The sequence below is a fragment of the Melanostigma gelatinosum genome (genome assembly GCF_949748355.1).
Source record: "Melanostigma gelatinosum genome assembly, chromosome: 14".
Lineage (NCBI taxonomy): Eukaryota > Metazoa > Chordata > Actinopteri > Perciformes > Zoarcidae > Melanostigma > Melanostigma gelatinosum.
Genome location: NC_136647.1, coordinates 21,398,023 through 21,420,416, shown reverse-complemented (window position 1 = coordinate 21,420,416; position 22,394 = coordinate 21,398,023). Strand labels below are relative to the sequence as shown.

At 44.3% G+C, this 22,394-nt stretch overlaps 2 protein-coding genes across 2 annotated transcripts; both read right to left on the bottom strand.

The window, feature by feature from the left end:
• Nucleotides 1–695: 695 nt before the first annotated feature.
• Nucleotides 696–6,559, bottom strand: ppp1r14aa (protein phosphatase 1, regulatory (inhibitor) subunit 14Aa). Its single transcript, XM_079283124.1, has 4 exons — nucleotides 6,326–6,559; nucleotides 4,539–4,619; nucleotides 4,246–4,278; nucleotides 696–2,159 (listed from the first exon to the last, which is right to left on the bottom strand). The coding sequence occupies exons 1-4, from the start codon at nucleotides 6,527–6,529 to the stop codon at nucleotides 1,986–1,988; spliced, it is 492 nt and encodes a 163-aa protein (XP_079139250.1). The 5' UTR covers nucleotides 6,530–6,559; the 3' UTR covers nucleotides 696–1,985.
• Nucleotides 6,560–8,074: 1,515 nt separating this feature from the next.
• Nucleotides 8,075–12,652, bottom strand: dlb (deltaB; the record flags this gene model as incomplete). Its single annotated transcript, XM_079282988.1, has 7 exons — nucleotides 8,075–8,802; nucleotides 8,916–9,132; nucleotides 9,748–10,109; nucleotides 11,200–11,457; nucleotides 11,579–11,636; nucleotides 12,262–12,501; nucleotides 12,602–12,652. 7 exons carry the CDS (start codon nucleotides 12,650–12,652, stop codon nucleotides 8,075–8,077), a joined length of 1,914 nt encoding a protein of 637 aa, XP_079139114.1.
• Nucleotides 12,653–22,394: the final 9,742 nt, after the last annotated feature.

Below are 22,394 nucleotides of genomic sequence, written 5' to 3'. Positions count from 1 at the left end.
AAGATTTTCTTTTACTTGTATTTAAAAGTGTCGGGCCAGATGTTACATGTAATCACCTACTTGGGATCTTGCTTTGTATTATTCTGTACTAAATGTATGCCTTTTGTCTGCATGTATTGATTTGTGCTCTTGCGTCTCTCCTGCACAGGTTTTGTCTTTTAAAAAATAACTTCCGTCTTCACAGGAAACAACTTAGTTAGGTTTAGGCAACAAAACTACTTGGTTAGGTTTAGGAAAATATTGTAGTTTGGGTTGAAATAACGACAGAAGTGCCGTTACTGAAGTATGCAAGTCATGTCCAAGATTAGGTGGATGACAGACAAAATCATTTTGTAGCATATCCTTGATTTGTGATGCATTATTTATCGTAGTCATAGCTACAAATGCTTCATGAGATCATCCTGACCAGAAAGAGATGTGCTAATACCTCATGACCCACTCTGCATTACAAAACAATGAAACACCTTTCACTAAGACACAGTCCAATAACCAATGTCTCAGATTATGACCTCTACGGTGTCAGCAAACTCAACATTGGAAGCTACAAAGACAGGATCTTTGCTATGATATTGTATGACATGAACCTTACAGCACTTATGAAACTGGTACTACCTTTTCAAGCTGTTCAGCTGATCCATACATTCCATGCCAAAGCACAACATCGTACATTAAACAGGCACCCACAGTGAGAGAAATTGTTTTATTAGCAATTCCTGCAAAGGACCAGTGTCTCTTTACAGAATGAAAATGTAGTAAATGTAACGACACATCTCAAAAACAGAAGAGATGAATGATAGTGAAATATGGCAAAGCTACAGTGTGTGTGCAATGCAAACCATGTCGCATCATACTGGCATGTTGGGTCTGTCCTGTAATCATGATAATAAATATCATTCCTTCCCGTCATAATCGAACAGATGTTAAATAAGTCATATGTGTGCATTAATAAAGAGTAAGATAATTAATTGCTCCAGTCGAGTAAAAGTGAGAATTACACGTTTTGGTGCTGAGAATAAAATGTCTTTTGGAATACTGTGAGTGGAAAAATGAATATTTCTATGACGCATTTGTTCCTGTATGACTACTGAGTATTTGTGATGAATGGCATCTGGAGAGTAAAGCTCTTGCTCTTAGACTATCTATAGAGTTCATTTATATTCCATGTCTTATCCTTATCCTTGGGCAATAGAGTGCTGCAGAGATGATGTATTTTTGTAGGCCAACCAGGAAGTTGACGTCGCCCTAGTAATATGAGGTTTCATATCAACCTCATGTCACGCGTGCAGAAACGCACACTTACACATGGTTAACATTGTGGAGCGATTTGTCCGGTTTAGAAAAAGATCATGGTTTGTGTTCAAATAACGCAACGTAACAACCGTTACAACGAAATTAGTGTAAAAGAACAACTAGAATTTCTTACGTTATGTTGCGTTACAAGCACAACGCTACGTATCGATGGTAAATTCAATGTGAGAGCGATCTCCTGGATCGAAGAGTTTGTTTTAGACCACGTCACTTGCTCTGATCGAATACAAAACAGCTTTTATTGGTGACCATCTGGAAAAGGGTAGGCACCAAAATACCTGGATGGTACCATCTGTCAATCAAATGAAGCAACTCGGGAGAACAGCATCAATCTCTTCTCTGTCGAGAAAAGCCTTCAGTGTTGTTCTTTGCTCCTTTTTCAAGGGAGATCCCCTCCAGTTCTGATATCACTGACGCTATTAGATTCTACGCGAACCTCTTCAGGAGGTTTAGGACTCATTCCTGCAGCACTCTAGTATTTACGTGTTAAAGGAATGGTTTGACATTATGGGAAATATAAAAACAAATGTTGTGTTTCGTTGGTCAGGAGCAGTGACTTCCTGGAGCCTCATCATCACTTTTTCCTTCTTTACCTTCCACGGTCCAACAAGACTGGTGTTTTTTGTTGTGGTGTCATGGCAGCGTGTGCACTGTGTCTTGGTTGAGGAGGGGGGTCATCAGAGGGTCTGGTTCTGGCCTCCGGTGTGGTGGGAGTGCTGTGGTTTGTTAAAGTGGTAGGGCTCGTGGCGGTAGTGGCTGTGGCTGCTGACCGGATGCTCGATGCCCTCGCTCTGCAGCTCTTCCTGCTTGTGAACTCCCTCCAGCTTCGCCACCAGCTCTCTGATGAAGGTCTGAGGAGGAGCAGGGGTCACATGGAGCTAGTGAGTGGTTCAGTAGGTCTATTACATTTGTCAGTGTGAGCACAATCCGTTATTCGACAATGGAAGTAAGTATTTTTTTGTCATCCGGGTTTATTTTCAGTGCGAGTCCCAATTCCCACAATAGCTCATCTAATATCAATGTTGAAGTTGACAATTGGCACGTACACAGCAAATCAATTATTTTCTCATGTTTGTACAACATTTGGTAAAAACTTCATGAGAGCACACAGACAAATGTAGCTGTTGGGCTTGAGGCTCAGAGCTACAGACAGGAGGTTGAAGAGCACTGAGAGCTACAGACAGGAAGTTGAAGAGCACTGAGAGCTACAGACAGGAAGTTGAAGAGCACTGAGAGCCGGTCGAACACATTGTTGCTTTTGGTCTTTTCAAGGGATGTATTGGCATTCGTAAAAAATAAAGGATATCACAAAACGTTTTCCTTGAACTTTTGAATTACTGTAACTTCATTCATCTCTCCAGCACTTGTTTCACTTAAAACATCCTTGATTTCAACGAACACAGTCTATATGGACGTAGCACTCTGAAATATACAACTGGCATATTCATTCATAAACATTGTCAAACACTGACTGTCAATAGGAGGTGTGTGTAAGATGGGAGCATGCTTCAAAAGATGTTAAACTGTGATATTTTCCACGTATTATGGGCAATGCCTGCAGAATTTAGGCCTTTTTAGAAAGAAATGAAGAGCTTTTGTAAAGCTGTTGCAGAGGAAGTGTGTGGTCAGTTTTAGGGCGGAAATCCCAGTTGGGGCGCAACAGAGAGGTACTTCATATAAAAACATCTCAACCACAGTAGTCAGGCACCATTAATGAAACCACTATTACAGTAAAAGCCAATTAGCTGGATAAGCAGTCCAGCATTTCGTTCCAAGACCAACGTTAAATGACAAACAATACAGCCTTTACCAGAGTTAACCCAGCAATTACAAGTGAAGCACCAAAAATAGTGGGAAATAAATGTAGCGTTTTTTCATTTACACCATTTTTTGCTCAGTGTTTTGAGTGTGTCATATGTCCATAGATGGAAAAGGGCCTGCGAGAGCAGCAGAGTCTTGGGAGGGTGACCCGAAGGCCACTGACAACGCAGGTCCAGCTCTGTCTACTGTTCTGAGTTGTGGTGTAAATGTGTTGCTCGGGAGTTACTTTTTAACACTGAAAATAAGTCACTAGACTGTGATGTCAATGCACATGCAGAACAACTACACTTCTTTGAGCTCACCTCTTCTACTGCTTACTTTGTATGATGGTGAGTTTATAGCCTGATGTATCCAGATATGGTGTGTTATGGCAACAGCATGAGTAGAGGTGGTCAAAACAAGCAGCCCCGGTCTTTAAATAATACTGACTGTAAACATTACTTTGATTACGGATTCATTTCGGTTTTCTTTCTCTGGACATTAATCAGCAGTAATAAAGTTGATTCTAGTCTTGGCTGGTCATTTTGAGGCTACTTTACAACAAAAAAAAGAAAAAGGAAGTAGAGAGATGCTGTGTCAAAATCTCATCACACAAGCAATGGAAGTTAGAGACAGCCAGCCCCCGATGCCACACGCTGGAGCTTTACTGTTCAGTTTAAACAGGAGGAATGATCAGAGCAAACAAAACCTTGTTTCAATATATATATGGACACTAAGTGCTGGTTTAAGACACTCGAATATGAACTGTTATGACGATGCTCCACATCAGAGTCCAATACAATAAGTCGTAGTAAGAAAAGCAGCCGCTACACTGACTCTCCCTGCTCTTTTGCACTGAGTTTGCATCTCTGACCACCAGGCCGCGGCGAGGCCAACGCTTGAGTCCAGAAAGATTCAATTGTTTCAGGCTTAACACAGAGAGTGAAAGGCTGAGAGGGCACAGAAAGCCATTGTTGAGGGATGCGGAGTGACTGTGGGTCGAGGTGTCGGAAGCTGCAGTTTCTTTAAGTGTGTGTGACACAGTGTGTGTGTATGCAGGTGCACTGTATTGCATTATGTAATGCATCATGACTAAATATGTAATTTAATAAATGTCATTACCGAGCGAAAACGTACCTCTGTGTTGCTACTGCACCTTCGGAGAAGCTCCTGTCAACAAAAAGAGGGATTATGTTGTAGCAAAGCAGCCACATAATCACATATTCATTTTCAATATTCCACCATAAATACTACAGTGTTTCCCATAAAACTGCATCATGATATTAACCCTTTCAAAACATGTCTATTTGAGTGACTTTCTGAACAGAATCCGTTGATCTCGGTGCAGAAACCTGATCGTGAAGTTGAATGAAAGCATTAGCAATGCTGTAGAAGGTTATGCAGTATTATACACACGCAGGTTACGTTACCTGTAACTTTTTGACTCGCTCCTCGTCATTTGGCAGGTCAATCAAGTCATCTATGTTCACCTCGTCTGGCATATCACCTTCCTGATGCAAACACATGGACACACAAAATCTTCATGAGTCACCATACGGCATACACAATGTCACACACATCTATCATCTGGTTCAACTGATTGGACCTTGCTCTTCCCTCATGTCTTCAAATATAACCGATAGAGTTGCCCCATATGGTACCATTTATTCCAATGCTTCATCGAGACTTACAGTACGTCACACTTCTAGTACTCTACTTAAGTGTCTACTTAAAATGGAAAATTCTAGATGTTCTGTGTGTCATACGTGTTGTCCTGTAATGCATCAAAACACATCTGGGATTGTTTGAAACTTGAATCGAGGATAACATCCACAGCCTGAACTTGTTGCATATCCATCATTTGCATGTTTAGGCTCTGGGGAGCTGAACAGCAACAATGTTCGTGTGATACTGGAACAGTGGCTCGCTCTGTTTGAACAAACGGCCATTGTACCAGCTGAGCAGGGCAAAAAGAGACCGTCCCATGCAACCGTCCACATCACTGCACTGACTCCAGCTCTACAGCCTTCATCTGTACAAAATGACAATTGTCTGTTCGTTATGCTATCATAATTGGGCATATGAACAACAAAACCGATTTCAAATGTTTAAAAAGGAGACACATCATGAAAAAGTAACTTCTTCAGTGCTTGTGCAAATACATTCAGTCGTGCCCATCAACCCCACAAACTGTGAAATAAGCTGACTCGGCTGCTTATTGGGCCGCTTGAATCAGAAAACATGTGAGTCAACGACCCAATCAGATTAGGCTCCTCTTCCTATGTCACATGCAGGCTCATTAGAATATACCGACCCCAGTCAGAGTATCTCCACCCACGGCAGCTTGACAACTGCCTTTGCAAAGGTGCACCATAGAAAGGTGCGCTAGTAGAAGCCCGAAACACAAGGCTGGACCTGAAAATGAGCATGATATTTCCCCTTTAAATCATATTCAGAACCATTTGCTCCTTTATTTTACACGTAATCAACGGTTTTAATAGGCGCTTTATGTGAATACTCCATCGGCTCTCTTTGAAAGCTGGGCCCTGTTTGGTCCTTTGTGCTTCACAGAGCTGCCTTATCATTGAGATGATCTCCTGAATTCTATTTTTCTCACAATCAACATATTTGGCTCTCACAACACGAACCCTGCATTTAATGTCCAAAAAATGCATGTCCCCTCTCCACGTCCCCCTCATTAGAGACCACGAATTGCTCCCGCCGGGTGCCTCAGCAGCCAGATGTGCAGTGTTTACCTCCTCCTCGGGGCCTTTTTATACAACGCCTTCCTTCCTCTGTAACCTTTCCCTTTTTCCAAATCGTTCATCCTTCTCTCCGTTCCACACTGCCCATGTAAGGCCAGATATAGATCTCCGGGAAGGGGACAGATGTGGACCTCACATCTACAGGATGCTTATGACCTTGTAAGGAGAACCAGGCTGCCCCACCTCTCCTGTCCACAGGTCCACCTCGTAGATCACCCACATGGAGGCCTGCAGCTGAGTCTCCGGTGTCATCCCAATGTGCCTTCATGTCACACTCTTGTTCAAGTAGAATTACTTTATATTTAAAGGTTGTTGCCATGTTTTACTGTAGGGAGTTACACATACAGAACATATGTTTGAGAATCATTTGTCTTATTATATAACACAGTGGGTAATATTCTAAAAAAGCAGAGCAGTTCCCTATCTGGCGTGCTCGCTGCTCATCCACCCACCTGACCCGAGTACAGCCGGACCAGGCTCTCGTCGATCCACTTCTCCAAGTCCAGCCGCCTCTGCAGCTCCTTCCGGTTGTACTTCACGGTAACCCGGGCGTGCCTCTTCGGGATGGGACCGCCGTGGTCCTGATACAACCCCGGATCTGATAAATGGAGTTCGTCCGCTTCCTTGAGCGTCGGCCGAGTCTGACCGGCTGCCATGGCTGCTCTGGACTGCTCCGACTGGTTTCACGTCCCCCCCTTTCCAACACAGGAGGAGAGAGAGAGAGAGAGAGATAGAGAGAGAGAGAGAGAGAGAGAGAGAGAGAGAGAGAGAGAGAGAGAGAGAGCACTGGACTGGAATGGGAGGAGACGACGGCACAGACTGCTGAGCGGCCTTTTTTTCCCTCCTGGGGTGTTGATTTACAGGATTTCTATAGAAACAGCCAAGTAAACCACACGATTACATTTCATTCAAATATAGCCCATGAAGTGTTGTATTGTCTGATACTACAGGTTTCTGGTTTGATGTTATGTCTGTTTGTGCATTACAAAGGCTGAAAGGATATTACTGAGTCTACCATCTGATTAAATATGACTTGAGTCTGCTAGCTGTGTTTGTAGCTTATGTTTCACATGTTACATGTTGTTACATGTTGCAGTGTCTCACCCAAACGGAGCCAAACGCCAGCAGCGTGACAAAGAGGTCTACTGTACATGCACATCTGTGTGCTCTGATAGCACAGCAGAAACACACAGTAAGAAGTATTCTCTTCTCAAATGGGAGGATTTGCTGCTATAAATTGAGCATCATTGGGTTTTGAATGAAACAGGCAACGTAGCTTTTTATAAACAAAAAAAGCAGCCAATGAATTGAGAAAACAATCACAACAGAGACTTCAATTCAGAGTCGCATCAAAGCAAACCTTTTATTCCACATTACAACCACAACATGATGAAATTAAATAATGTGAATGAAAACATGTAACATAACACAAACTTTGGTATGAACAGAAAATGGCACATGAAGGAGCAATGTGATCAGCAGTATATAAGCTATATAAATATAAATTACAGTCATGGCTGGCTTTGCGTGACAAAGCACTTTTCTTACTCCCCCTGCTCGAAATATCTTTGGGATATTTCACACGGCCCTCACAGCCCCATGAAACATCCAGGTACAGCATCAAGCGTCGGTCTTCATTCGGCATCATATAAATATATATTTCTACATCTGTGACAATCAAAGTGAAGCCTTAAACATAACTTTTCAAATAAATAAATAATATAAAGAATGATGGTACGCACAATAAGGAAAAAATGTCCAAAGGAAGATTGAAAAGCAAAACAAAACAATGTAATGTTTTAAAAAAACAAATGAGAAACACGCAAACATTAAAAACAACAACCCAATAGAAGTTTTTATTTTGGGCAGGTTTTCCAAAGAGTGTGGTGACTTCCTGTATTTGGTTTGAGTTGTAGGTCCTATGAAGAGTGGATCATATTATTTGTTTCTTTGGGTGTTGAACATGAAAGAGCTTTGCCCCATATACTTTTTCAATCATCTTTGTAAATCGTCTTCATCAGAATGGTTCATTTGTCAACATTTAGCTTCTTACGCTTACATTTTGAATGGTACATTATCTTCTGCATGAGCAGAGTGGTTTTCATCTTGTGAATTCGCTCCTTTTCTTCACTGGACGTGAAGAGCGAGGAGCAAGTGCTAATATTCCTTTACCCCGGTGTGAACATTTTCTCTCTGGGGTTTCATCTCAGCCCTGCACCGGAGCCCAGGCCGGCCTCGTCCCTCCACATAAAGTCCTGGCACTCGCCTCTGACCAGGCTGCTGTCCACAGTGTTCTGCCTGTAGCCAGATCTTCCGTCTGGGCAGAGGGAGAGGCTGAGGCGAGCCGTGCCGTTGCTGATCTTGAACAGGCCGTTGGGGCCGAGAAAGGCCTCTCGTTCGCTCCCTCCCAGGTTGTTGACCGTATCCAAGTCGTTGTACACCGCGCTGTCGCTCAGCTGCTTCCTACCCTGCAGCCCCCTCCTCCTCCTCCTCCTCCTCCTCAGGAGGACGATCCCCACCGCCAGGACCAGCACCAGCACGGCCAGGACGCAGGAGACGGTGAGGGTGGCGGAAGAGGGCTGGGAGGTCTGGCGCAAAGCCGGCTTGAAACTGGGCTGCAGCGTGAACTCACAACTCGGACCCATGAAGCCCTTGGGGCACTGGCACACGGGCCCGGTGAAGTGGGTAAAGCAGGTGCCGCCGTTCTGGCACGGACGGGCGCCACAGGCGTCGGAGCGCACGCTGCAGTTCTTGCCCGTGTACCCCAGGGTGCATGAGCAGGTGTAATCGTTCACACCGTCCTGGCAGGTGCCGGCGTTCTGGCACGGGGTCGAGGCGCAGTCATCGACGTTCACCTGGCAGTTGGCACCAGTGAAGCCTGCCTGACAGCGGCACAGGACGCTCTGGCCAAGGTCCAGACACTCACCACCTGCAGCAGACGAAAAGAGAAGTGTTACGGTCTCTGCATGAACTAGTGCAGCATTGATGCAGGAGTGTTGACAGCGACAGTTTACACTTCAGCCACAAGGGGTCGCCACTCACCGTTCAGACAGGGCCTGTTGCTGCAGCGGTCCAGCTTCTTCTCGCAGTTGGAGCCGGTGTAGCTGGGGGGGCAGCGGCAGGTGTAGCCGCCAGTCGTCGCCTCCACACAGGTGCCGCCGTTGAAGCAGGGCCCGTCGGCGCACGTCATGGCGATGATCTCGCAGTTCTTGCCGTAGAAGCCCTGCGGGCAGGTGCACGAGTAGTCGTTCTCCAGGTCCTGCGGACGGCGGGAGGGCAAAGCGTTCGCGTTAAGGGGGGGAAGCCTGGTGCTGGGGGTGTGTTCCATTTGTTTTGAAGGGCAGCTGGTCATTTTTAGTATGCATTCAATATGAGATCAAGGGAAACGTATCGAGCTTCAGCAGCAACAACGAATGCGTTATGAGGCATTGCCAAAATGTAAGCTTTTGCACCACTGTGCTCGCATTAGAAGACACACTTTGGGTCCCCTGCTATAGTGCAACAGCTGTATTTGAGATGCTGACTCTGCTGTCTGCAGACACCATCAGATGGCATTCCCTCAAGTGCAATATTATTCTGCTGTTGCAAATTCCTCCTCGCCTCACCTATCTCAATACATAAAAAATACTATTTATGCTGGTGTGTTTAGTATTAAACACTTTTCTTTTCATTTTGTTCTTTGTTTTTATACAGTAGATGTTCATAATGTAACAGCAGCATAAAGTTACTGTTGTTATACTTCTACTGCTGTGACACTTGAACTTCCCTGCATGTTATCCACACCTTTCATCTCATCTTATCTGCGTTTCTGTAAAGCAACATTAGTACGAGTGCACCTTTAAACCGAACAGACTTAATCCCATCGTACACTCACGTTGCAGCTGCCTCCGTTCTTGCAGGGGTTGCTGTCGCACTCGTTGGTTTCCAGCTCGCAGTTGGTGCCTCCATAGCCGGGCCGGCAGGTGCAGGTGTAGCTGCCCTGGCCCGTGTTGGTGCAGGTGGCTCCGTTGGCGCAGGGCTTGTGGTTGGTGCAGTAGTTAAGGTCCTGGTCGCAGAAGAGCCCCCCCCAGCCCTCCTGACAGTTGCACTGCCACGGCTGGGTGCACGTCCCGTGGAGGCAGCCCGGGTAGCGGACGCACTCCTTGCAGGAGGGGCCCTGCCAGCCCATGCGGCACGTACAGCCCCCAGGGGCCTCGCAGTAGCCGTGCTTCTCGCTACAGTCCGCCGAGCAGATGGCTGGAGATAGAGAAAAGGGAGGGTGTGTGATTACAATGGGCACGCCTTCTCATACATCACACACACACACACACACACACACACACACACACACACACACACAGACACACACACGTACAGGGCCCCCTGTCTGACCCCAGCCCTGCTCAAGACTTCACTGTTTGTTAAGTATCAAGCCAAGCAGCTGGTAGGCACACTGCCGGAGAAAAACACTTTCTTTTATCTCCCAATTACACACACGCACAATCACACAAACACAACCAGGTCACCTTGAAAAATGTGTGTGTAATGGGGGCCAATGGCTCTTTCTCTCATTGTAACAGAGAACAAAAGGCAGATGGAACGCCACACACCGTCTTGCAAAAGAGTAACACACAACACTGCAGGACTTCAGATAAAGGAAACCCTCTGAAAAGATTCCTGTCTTTGTAAGACATCAAGAAGCAACCTGAAGAGAATGATGAAAACACGTTTCATCCCCACCTTGACAAAACTTGAGTCTTATTTTTGAAGTCGAGGGGGGAGTAAAGGTTTGGGTGGTCTTTCCTTGCAAATATTTAGTCCTTCAGCGATTTGTGTACAAACCGTTTGGTTGTCTCAACTCTCAATCCTCTCAATCTCTTCACTTGCTCAGATGATAATATGGTGTTTTGTTTTGTTTGTGTTTGGAGAGTTACGGATTGGACACTCGTGTGAGGCCCTCCTCCATTTGAGTAAACTGTTTTCAGAAGAATGCTGTTTGCTGAATGAGTTTATTCTACTGCTTTTATCCTGACATTTTACCCCAATTTGTACTTTTATTTGCCTTATTATAGCTAATTGCAGAGCTAAAGTCTTTACATTTAGTTTAAATTTGTGTAAAATAGTTTGTAACTTTGTTTTTAAAGGTGCTATTTAAACAAAGATCTAACTCGGCTTTTGTCCCAATTATAAATGACTTAGGCTATTCGCTAAAGAAATGTGATTTTTGTGATATCAAAAAAGACTAACAGATTAAAATCAATGTATTTTAGGGAATGTGAGGTTGAATAGTGTTCCCACCCAAGTGCCTTGCTCGAGGGCTCTTGGGCACTTATGAGCATACACTTACACTCAGAGCAATAGTTCCCCTTCCAGCCCTCCAGGCAGATGCGGTTGCCCTCCTCGTCGCAGGTGTAGTGGCCCAGCGTGTCGTCCCTCGGCCGGCAGTACTCGGCGCAGCCGTCCCCGAAGTAGTACTCGTCGCAGAAGACGTGGTAGGAGTAGCGCAGCTCGCTCTGCTCGCCGAAGTGCACGTCCTGGGACCAGTCCTCGCCGATTGCCAGCCTCCTCCTAGTCGCCAGGCGGCTCACGAGGTTGTTTTGGTTGTCTGCGGAGAGGGATGGGACATCTTTAAAACAAATGCTGCGATGATGCTCGGATGGAAAGACGACACAACAGCGCGTGTGATGAATCTCTGTTTAAAGTTCCAGTGAATAAGTAACCCGTACCTGTGTATTCAGTCGGAGATTCTGCGTTCCAGGCTTCAATGATCAACGAAAATGTTCCCTAAAACAGAGGAACAAAAACGCGTTTAATATCTCATATATATATATATATATCTATATATATCTATATATCTATATATATATATATATATATATATATATATATATATATCTATATATATATCTATATCTATATATATATATATATATATATATATATATATATATATATATAGATATATCTATATATCTATATATATATATATATATATATATATATAGATATAGATATATATATAGATATATATAGAGATATATATATATATATATATATATATAGATATATATATATATATATATATATATATATATATATATATATATATATATATATCTATATATATATCTATATCTATATATATATAGATATATATAGATATATATCTCTATATATATCTATATCGATATATATATATATCTATATATATATATATATCTATATATATATATATATATATATATATATATATATATATATATATATATATCTATATATATCTATATCGATATATATATATATCTATATATATATATATATATATATATATATATATATATATATATATATATATATGTATAATATATGAACATATGCAATTAGTAGATCTTTGTGATGTTCTATTTACCGGCCACTTGAAGTGGAAGGGCACCCTGATGGGAGCGCTGCTGGAGATGGAGGTGTGATCGGCCCTAATGACGTTGGTGTGTCCGGTGCCGAAGGTGCACGGCGGCTCCGCGGAGATCACGTCCTCTGGGTGTTTTAGGCAAATCCTGAAAAATATGTGACAGTCCCGGTGTCTCCTGCAGATGCGCTGCGCCGTGTGGAACGAGTTGATTTTAAGCTCAAACACACCGGAGGACAAAACCTGCATTGGCAAGAAAAAAACCGACATATCAGACACACACGCGCGTAAAAGACATTTTGAGTGAGTCATTTTGTTTATCCACGAACAGAAGACAACTTACCACTTGCACTAAAGCCAGCGCCAGGAGGTATCTCAGGTGTAGATGTGCCATTTCCTCTCAGAGTTCTGCTTTTCACTTCTAAGTAGATGTCCGCATTCGTCTTGTGCAATAATATTCCTCAAAATATGTCAAAGCAAAACTCAAAAAGCTGTCATCACTTTGAACTCTGCGATCCCGTCGGTTTCTCTTAAATCCGTGTCTCCTGATTATAGTCTCCTCCTGCGTCCTGTTTTTACGCACTCCTCTTGTTTTGGTTTTGGTTCTGGTGCGTAAAAGGCGCTGACTGGTTTTTATATCTTCTGGTGCTGCGCGTCACGGGCAAAGAGGCGGAGCCGGAGCAGACCTCGAGGGACACGGGCGGTGGGAGTATCGGCTGGGGATTTAGACGACCCACATAACACCTGGACGGGGTCCTTTATAGGAATATGCATAAGAAGCTGGCGCGGGGCAGATATGTGTAACATTACTGCATGAATCCTACCGCATGAGGAGTGTGAGATAATGTGGGGGATGGAAGTGAGACGCCATTAAAACGTTGGTTCAACTAAAATGTCTGAAAACCCGCAAACTACGCAACTTTTAGTGATGAAGAACATTTCATATATTTGTTTCATAAATGAATGAGGACTATAGACCCAATACCAAACACACGTCATCCAAGTCAACATACTTTCATTCAGATTTGGGGGACTTTGTCAAACAATGGATCTAATGAAGACCTCCTACATTTCATCAAACATCAGCAGTTAACTTTAACACCAATGTATCGATCATTGTTTGAAAATGTGTTTTCTTTTTGGAGCTTCACACTAAACAAAGATCAGAAGGAAGCGGTGAAGAATGGCGTATATTCTTATTTCTTTACATCCAACATTGTAATTGCTCTGGCGCGTGTGGGGTTGACAAAGAGTGGGCAGGGCCCCGGATAAGGACTTATTGTGTGCGTAGGCCTCTTCTGTCGCGCGCCTGCGTCTGGAGGAGGGTGCGGGGATGAGGAAAGGAAGGGGTGTGTGTGTGTGTGTGTGTGTGTGTGTGTGTGTGTGTGTGTGTGTGTGTGTGTGTGTGTGTGTGTGTGTGTGTGTGTGTGTGTGTGTGTGTGAGCGTGTGTGTATGTGTGTGAGTGTGCGTGTGTGTGTGTGTGTGTGTGTGTGTGTGAGTGTGTGTGTGTGTGAGCGTGTGTGTGTGTGTGTGAGCATGTGTGTGTGTGTGTGTGTGTGTGAGCGTGTGTGTGTGTGTGTGTGTGCGTGTGTGTGTGTGTGTGTGTGCGTGTGTGTGTGTGTGTGTGTGAGTGTGTGTGTGTGTGTGTGTGAGCGTGTGTGTGTGTGTGAGCGTGTGTGTGTGTGTGTGAGCATGTGTGTGTGTGTGTGTGTGTGTGAGCGTGTGTGTGTGTGTGTGAGCGTGTGTGTGTGTGTGTGTGTAAGTAAGGGGGGTGGGGGCACTATCATGTTGCTTTTGTCTGGAGCTCATGCGAACAGCTGTATGGTAATCAACGGCACATGCTCGACCGTGTGGGGGCTCAGAACCCGGCTATTGTCTTCCCAAAGCGTCCCCCCACCCCCTCACACACACACACACACGGTGGCGCGCGTGCACACTAACCCCGTATTGATTTTAGGAAGGACTCTGTCGGTTCCAGCACCTGTCGCTGGCAATGACGTGGTTAGAGGCTGCACACACCTAAACTTTGTGTTATGCACACAAAGAACAGAACCAACGTCCTGCACTCAGAAACCTGCATGACTCAGTTAAAAACAGGATGGATGTTAAAGGCTTTAAAAAAAAGTAGATTTGTTTTTGGTTGTTTTGGTCGTTGCATGCAGGTGAGTTGAACTACTTCTGTATCCCAACAGTGACGTTCATTGGCATATCGATGTGATCCATCTTCACATAAACAATCACTTTATTGATATAAAAAAGCGAGTTCAGACAGTGGACAAAACATTAGAACAAAAGTCAAAGATTTCAACGTGGCATCTGCCCTGTTTATTAATCCCGCACTGTGCAAACGTTGCGTGTCTGTGTATGGTGATAGTAGGTGTGTGTGTGTGTGTGTGTGTGTGTGTGTGTGTGTGAGGGTGGGGGGGGGGATAAAAATGACTGTAATTACAATTTTTACAATTGACAGTGTATTTCCAACTCCTACTTTTTTAAATGTGCTCTGCTGACTGCGTTAGTTTGATGTATCAGCATTAAAATCATCATAAAAAGGCTGAACACTAAAAACTAGAACACACATTCGTCACACATTAAAAGCCGTTCTGTAAGTTTTGATTTGTGATTTGAACGTGGAAAGGTCAGTGCAGTCTCGGATGTGTTTGGGGAGAGAGTTCCAGAGGAAAGGGCAGATATGGAGAAGGCTCTGTCGCCCCATGTCCGGTGCTTGGTCCTGAGTGGAAGGGACAGGAGGTTGGCATCAGAGGAGCCGGCGGGATGGAGTGTGGTGGTGGAGCAGGTCGGTGAGGTAGGAGGGGGCCTGATTGTGGAGGGCTTTGTGAGTGAGGAGAAGGACTTTGTATTGGATCCGTTGAGGGACGGGGAGCCAGTGGAGGTTCTGGAGAACAGGTGTGATGAGCAGGTGAGCAGCAGAGTTCTGGATGTACTGGAGTTTATTTAGGATTTTGGATGATGTGCCGTAAAGAATGCTGTTGCAGTAGTCAATTCTGGAGGTGATGAAGGCGTGGATCAGAGTTTCAGCAGCAGATGAGGAGAGTGATGGGCGGAGACGGGCGATGTTTTTTAAGTGGAAAAAGGCAGTTCTGGTGATTTGTTTGACGTGGGGTTCAAAGGAGAGGTTGCTGTCAAACATGACTCCGAGGTTGCGGATGTGTGGGGAGGGAGACAGAGTGGAGTTGTCGATGGTGAAGCAGAAGACTGGTTTTAGTGAGGGATTTGGGACCGATGATGATCATGTCAGATTCATCACAGTTGAGTTGGGTTGAGTTTCAGTTTTATACTTGAGGCCTAATCGTTCTCACAAAGATGGGACAAAAGTTGTAGCTGTTGGGATCTGGCGCCACCTCCTGGCTGGCTGAGTCCCTCACATGTGTCTTCCCTCAACAACGCCTGACCTGGGATCAGAGCGAAACTCCACCCAAGATGACCACACCCCCAGCTCCGGCCAAAACCTGATGCTGACCCTTCATTGGCCAAGAAAGTGCCCCCGCTGTTTGTGAGACCTGGTTTATAAGCGCTAACACAGCTAGATTCTTCCTCTTCCCTCTGGACTTCGTCCCGGGACAAGAAGATCCATCAGCCTCTTCCTCCAGCATCACGCTGGCAACAGAAGGCCACGAGGAGCGCGGCCTCATCAAATCCTGTCAGGTCACATGTTACATTCGCTGGTCGAAAACAGACTGTGTTTTATTTTGAGTTCTGGATGCGAGTGCGAGGACGGATAGCTTCTATCCCGTTTCTCCACTCCTTTTTGTGCACACAGCCGGCAGAAGGACGACTAACCCTCTTCCTCACCGATGATTACCAGGAGGTACGAATCGACAACGTGCCTCAGCAAACGTTGAACCACAGGCCTCCTCTCTGCAGCAAACGCCGCGGCGATAAGCAGCCCCCACCCCTCGAGGAACGAACCGATTCCCATCACGGAAAACGGACCCCGTCCGGCAGTTCACAACGACAGCGGCAGACTTGTGTAGGATAAGACCAGCGTTCTCATCCTCATTACCACATCGCAGCAGAGTTGATTCCTCTCTCTCTCTTAGCTTACATACACATAGAACCTCTCGCCCTCTATTGTCCCGACACACGTGATTACATGCAGCCCCTCTCCGCCATTTTGTCTAGGTCACTCGTGTCCGCCATCTTGGTTTGTAGTTCTAAGCTGTAGTTCTAAATGGGCCCCCTCCTTTTTTCATCACTGATGGAATAGGTTACACCCCCTCGTTTCACACATAGATCCTCACTCACACAGACACACACACACACACACACACACACACACACACACACACACACACACACACACACACACACACACACACACACACACACACACACACACACACACACACACACACACATACATACTTACATACATACATCCACACCTATATACATTATCCCCTTTTATTCATTTGACTTTAGGTATTAGGCATATAAAATTGTATGATAGTGTTGTTGGTTGTAATATTAATTGATCTGATCATTTATTATTTTGATTTAATAAACTCTGTTATACTTTCAGGAGCAGTCGTCTGTGATTACTTGTGCATATGTATTTGATAAGACTGTATGTAGTAGCCTGTGCTCGAACTTAAAAACCTTCACTGTCACTGAATGTATAGTCATACGCAGACTATTGACATTATGAGTGACTACTAATTATGAGACTTAGTTTTATCGTTTGGTTATTGGTCCCTGTTCACAGGGTGGTGCCCCGTTGTTATTAATAATCATTAATAATTGTTACATACATCAATAATTATATTGATGTCAAGAACTCCGTTTCTTAAATGCTGATAACCCAAACACGCTCCTCTAGATCCCAACATGGCTAAAAAGAAGCTCTCCCTCCCCCCTAATATTTAAAATAGCACACACTGTATGATCTCAGAGGAAAACTGGTAAATAGATGGTTGTTGCAGCCAGTGAAGAAGAGAAGCACATATGGCACCACCTCTGTGGCTGCTCTTGGTCTTGAGGATTGAGATATTTTACCCTGGATTCCAAATAAAATCTAATTTCTTTAAAACAATTCTTACAAAGGACGAATGGAAGGATGTGAAGAGAAAAAAGCCCCTCCCCTGCTCTACATGAACAATAAATCACATTATTTAAGCAAAAAACATACAGCTACAGCTTCCAAATGTCATAATTAAAAAAAATTTCATCTATGGCAAACACTTTTTTTGACACTTGTGTCTATGAACGCTGGTGTGTGTGTGTGTGTGTGTGTGTGTGTGAGTGTGTGTGTGCGTAGCACATCTTCCTATCCATCATACCACATCATACCACATCCCTTACATCTCACAACCCAAACATTAGCTTGTATTTGTTCACGAGGGACAGAAACGCTGATTTGAAACGTATGTCCATCTACAGCGGCGGAGGAGGACGCGGTGTCTTTGTGTCAGGAGAGCAGATGGACAGTGTGCCTGCTCTCCGCTCTGTTGTCATCTGTATTACTTGCAGGAGTGTGACACGAGTGTGCCACAGGGCATGGGAACCAAAGAGGAGTCATGTCCTCCTCCCGCCCACCCCCTCCTCCCAGGCCGACCTCCCACCAGTTTGAGTGGCCGGCATCTGCCTCATCTACAGCCCACAGCAGCTTGGAGATCCTTCTCCCCCAGGACACTTGAGGAGAGAGAGAGAGGGTGGGCTGCTGCAAATCTGACCCCCACAGGCTCTCGGGGGAGAAGTCGACCTGTTGTGGACACTTCTGCAGCCCCAGCCTGCTGTCTGACTGTGGGACAATAGGAGGTGTGCGTACATAGTCTAAAATATATGCATGTCATTGGGCTGATTGTCTGATCTCATTAAGATGCTGGATGCTGAAGTGTTGTTGGGTACCTAAACATGCCACATCCCCCATTGTGCTAATTTATGGATGAGTCAGAGGGGCGTGAGGCTTCTGTAGGAGCATTATTCGGCAAATCACTGGCTGGACAGAAATATTGTACTGTATCTCTTGACACTTCCTTTGTGTTGGGAAACATTTTAGGCCGTTGTTGTTCCCTTGGGCCATCGATGGCTACTTAGTCAATCTACTTTTCCTTTAGCCCTCATACACCTACAACACCTTCATTCACAGGGAGCATTTAGAGAAATAACCCAAATGTTGTCCAAAGTGCTTTACAGAGAGACTTTAAAAAGTAGAAATACATTTAGACCATTAAAATACATTATACAAAACAAACCAGGCACCATGAGAACACTGTCTGCTTTAGACTAGCTTGACATTCTGCCATTGAAATACCACATTAAATTATCATCACCTTTGCCCATCAACTTGAACTCCATCATTATCACTATTCCATAAACTTCGAATCGGTGCCTCTTCTTCTCTCCTTTGCTCCTTTGCTGCAGGGTAGTGACTCTCTATTGTCCATGATGAGATCTATGATGTCGCTATGTTGGGTATTGGAGACAAAGAGTTGGGCTCAGGTGTCTCATTCCTGTTTTCTTGCCCATTATGCATGAACAGCTTGCAAGCTCCACACTGTTGCGACCACATTCATCATCCCAGGGTAAACTGATAATGTGCTACTGTGAATTGTCTCATTGTCTACATTTTTTGGGCTTGATGGTCCTGTTTCTTTCTGAGCCCTTAAAGGTGCTGTACACCAGATTGGGAGCATTTCTATTGCTTCTCACCTGCTCTCAACATTGCGACGGCTTAGCTAGTGGCACGCAGCTCACGGTGCTAACAGTGCAATCTACGGCAACAGTGCTGACAGAGCTGACAGTGTTTACATGAGGGGAAACCGGAGGGCGTCGGTCGGGACGCCATTATCAGCTGTAACCTCTGTATGAGTGCAGTGTTGGCCATGATCTAGCCAGCAGGGTACGCTCACATGCACTAAAATGCACGTACGGCCGGCCCGGCTATGTCCACCAAGCCACAGAGAAGCTCAGGTTACAAAACATATGCAGACTTCATTCTCTGCTCAGGTCGACATTACTGCACTATCTCTTTACAAAGACAATAGATTAATGCTCTGAATATCGTAAAGAGTACCACATTATAGAGCCTTTTATAATTATGTCGAAGGTCAAGTATTATAATATTTCTGGGCCGTCACTGACATTTTTTGCAAGGATTCTAGTGTATTCTAATTCCCATAGTTGTAATATATTATAATGGTAAATGAACTACTTGTATTGCGCTTTTCTAGTCTTCCGACCACTTAAAGTGCTTTAACACTACATGTCATCATTCACCTATTCACACCCTGATGGCAGGGGCTACGTGCCCATCAGGACGAACTAACATTACAACACACTCCGCAGGAACCGCCTGCGGGAGCAATTTGGGTGTAAGTGTCTTGACATGGACGAGCAGAGCCAGGGATCGAACCCCGAGTCATCTGACTGGAGGGCGACGCTGCTACCACTGAGCCACAGTCGCCCCGACAATACATGATCAAAATGATCTTTTTTATAATGTATAATTCATGATAATGTGATCATAAGTTGCTCATTGTGGTCATGAAGGATACAAGTTGTTTTGTGTGTTGTTCTTGCATAGATTTTTATTGTTTTTTACTTTACGTAAAGCAAACAATGAGCACTTAGAGTAACTGTTGATTAAAGCCCTGCAGGCATGATGTATGTTAGGGAAACCAGAATGATGACATCACACTGGTTCTCCTCTTTAAAACAGGAAAAAGTTAAAAAATTCACCTGACGTGTTTTATATCGTAGGAGAAAACTTTAAAATCTCTTTAAAAATGCCTTATGTGTTATCATTATTGTTATAAAACATTATGCCATTTGCCTTGGTTCTTATAACAATGTGTTGCAGTGCTATAACCAGATTATTACAGTTTATAAATATGTTTATAATGCATTATAGACATGGGTGTTACCAAAAGGTACATTGACAAACATCTTGTATGACAGTTTTCTAATACACAATCATATTATTGCCTCAATGTATGGACCAAACAAATCTGTCTCTGTGAGTCACTATCACGTCAACCCCCCCCCCCCCCCCCCCCCCCCCCAAGTCAACAGATCTGATGAGGTAAATAAAACCCAACTGTTTGGCTGAGCAGCAGATGTGATTAGCCTTTTGTCGGGGCACAAAAGGAGGCACGACAATTATTTAATGCTGCCCAGACCGAGCGACGGAGCTGCCTTTCCTCCAATCCTTCCTACCTTCGGTCCTCCGGTGGCAGATGGCAGATGAAAGAGGGAGCTGGGAGGAACGAGGGAATGAAAACAGGTGGGGGGGGGGGGGGGGGGGGAACTGGAGAAAAGGAAAAGGGCACCGGGGTCAACTGGGGCAATAGAAAGGGGGAGGAACCCTACATATAGACTGGCAGAGGGACAGATCGATGGATAGATTTTATTTTTCCCTTTACATTGTGCCTCTCTAAGTCCATGCCTCTTTTGGCCAGATGTCCACCAACTCTGTAGAAACGTGAGTAAATGTGGCTCTATATAATGGCTCTATACTGACATTACTGGACAATATCTGTCCAGTCAAACTCCTCTTTTATATGCAATTTGTTAATATGTAGTTTAAATGAACTGTATATATTATATAGTATATACCTTATATAGTATAGTATGTACCTATTTTTGATCCCTAACATGTGTTTCTGCTGATGCAGCATGAGATTCAACCACATGAATGATGCCTGTTGAATAATAGTACAGAGCAGTCGATACAGGAATTCAATATTTGAATTGAATCAGGTACAGGTTTAGTGTAAATATTCACTTTCCAAGTAACATAGAGCGTATTTTATTCTAAAGAAAGGAGACGAGGCAGAATACAGTTTGATTGTACTCAAAGTGAATAATGCCCTTTCAAAGAGGCTTCTCAGGTTTAAGGGCTCCGTAAAGAACTGAAGGTAAAAGACCAGAGCACAATGTGAATACAGCTGCCTATTCAGGACCCCCCCCCCCCCCACAAGCCAGACACTAATGCTGCCCCCTGCCTTCCAGCTATATGGAGGGAAGCCCCCAGCGGACTGCTGCATTCCGCCCTCCTCCCTCCCTGCTGCGGCACGCAGGACCGGCCCCTGGCAGCTGTTTAGCCAACTGAGAGCAGAAGGGGCTGCAGCAGGGGAACAATGCAATGTGAATTAACTCTCCCTCTTCATGCGTGTGTGTGCTTGCGTGCGCTCGTGACAGTGTTTTTCATGAGGAATTAAGAATGGACTTCTGCAAATCAGGCAACCCCCCCCCCCCCCATCCTAAAATCTAATCCTATAACATCCTTACAGACGCATCTTTATGGTAAAAGGTGGAAACGTTCAAATGTTAACTTCAAACTTCAGCTAGGCCTGAACAAACTTTGTCAATGGAAAGAAAAGTCTGGTTTTATTCACATACATTTGTAAATTATAAGCATGTAAGGAAAAGTATTGATTTCAATGTTTGTTGTTATGCATTTCATATCGACTTGAATTTGACAGTATCATTCTACGCTGATTAAATACTGTGACATTGCTTTCGAGATTATCCAATTGCCCAGGGAGTGTTAGGCAACAAAGCTATACCAACATAAATGGAGCTAAAAAAGAAACTCCCCATCTGTGACGGTAATGGTTCTGACTCTGCGTGTCTAAAGCCATGCGACTATACGAATGGAGCACTTCAATCTGGAACTACAACAGTTGGATTGAAATCCAATCAGCATGCTAAAGACTCAACAGGCAGTGCAATAAACCCAAAAGAAATAATGCTGCTTACTTGTATTGTTGAGTCAACAGGAAACACATGGCCAGGCCCGACAATAGAACTAGAACTCACTATTGGCTGCAAATTTAGTGATGCACCTTGTTGCAAATCCTCCTCAAGAAGGCATCCAGTGTCCTTCTCATTCTCTCCAGCAGTTTGGTGGAGCACCCACTGAATAACCAGGAAGAGATGTTGGATTGTAAGGGAATATTTTACACTACAGGTCACAATACAGCTGACTTTCACTGATGGGGCAACATCCCCACTCATATGCTAACAAGCAGATTCAACAATTTGTAACTTGATCTTGTGAATGTCTTGTGATATTAATACAAATGAATCGTGACCACATGACCCATATATTGTGATTGTAGTTTGAGTTGTAAACATATTCCTCACCGTCCTTAAAAGAATATTTCAATTGTAT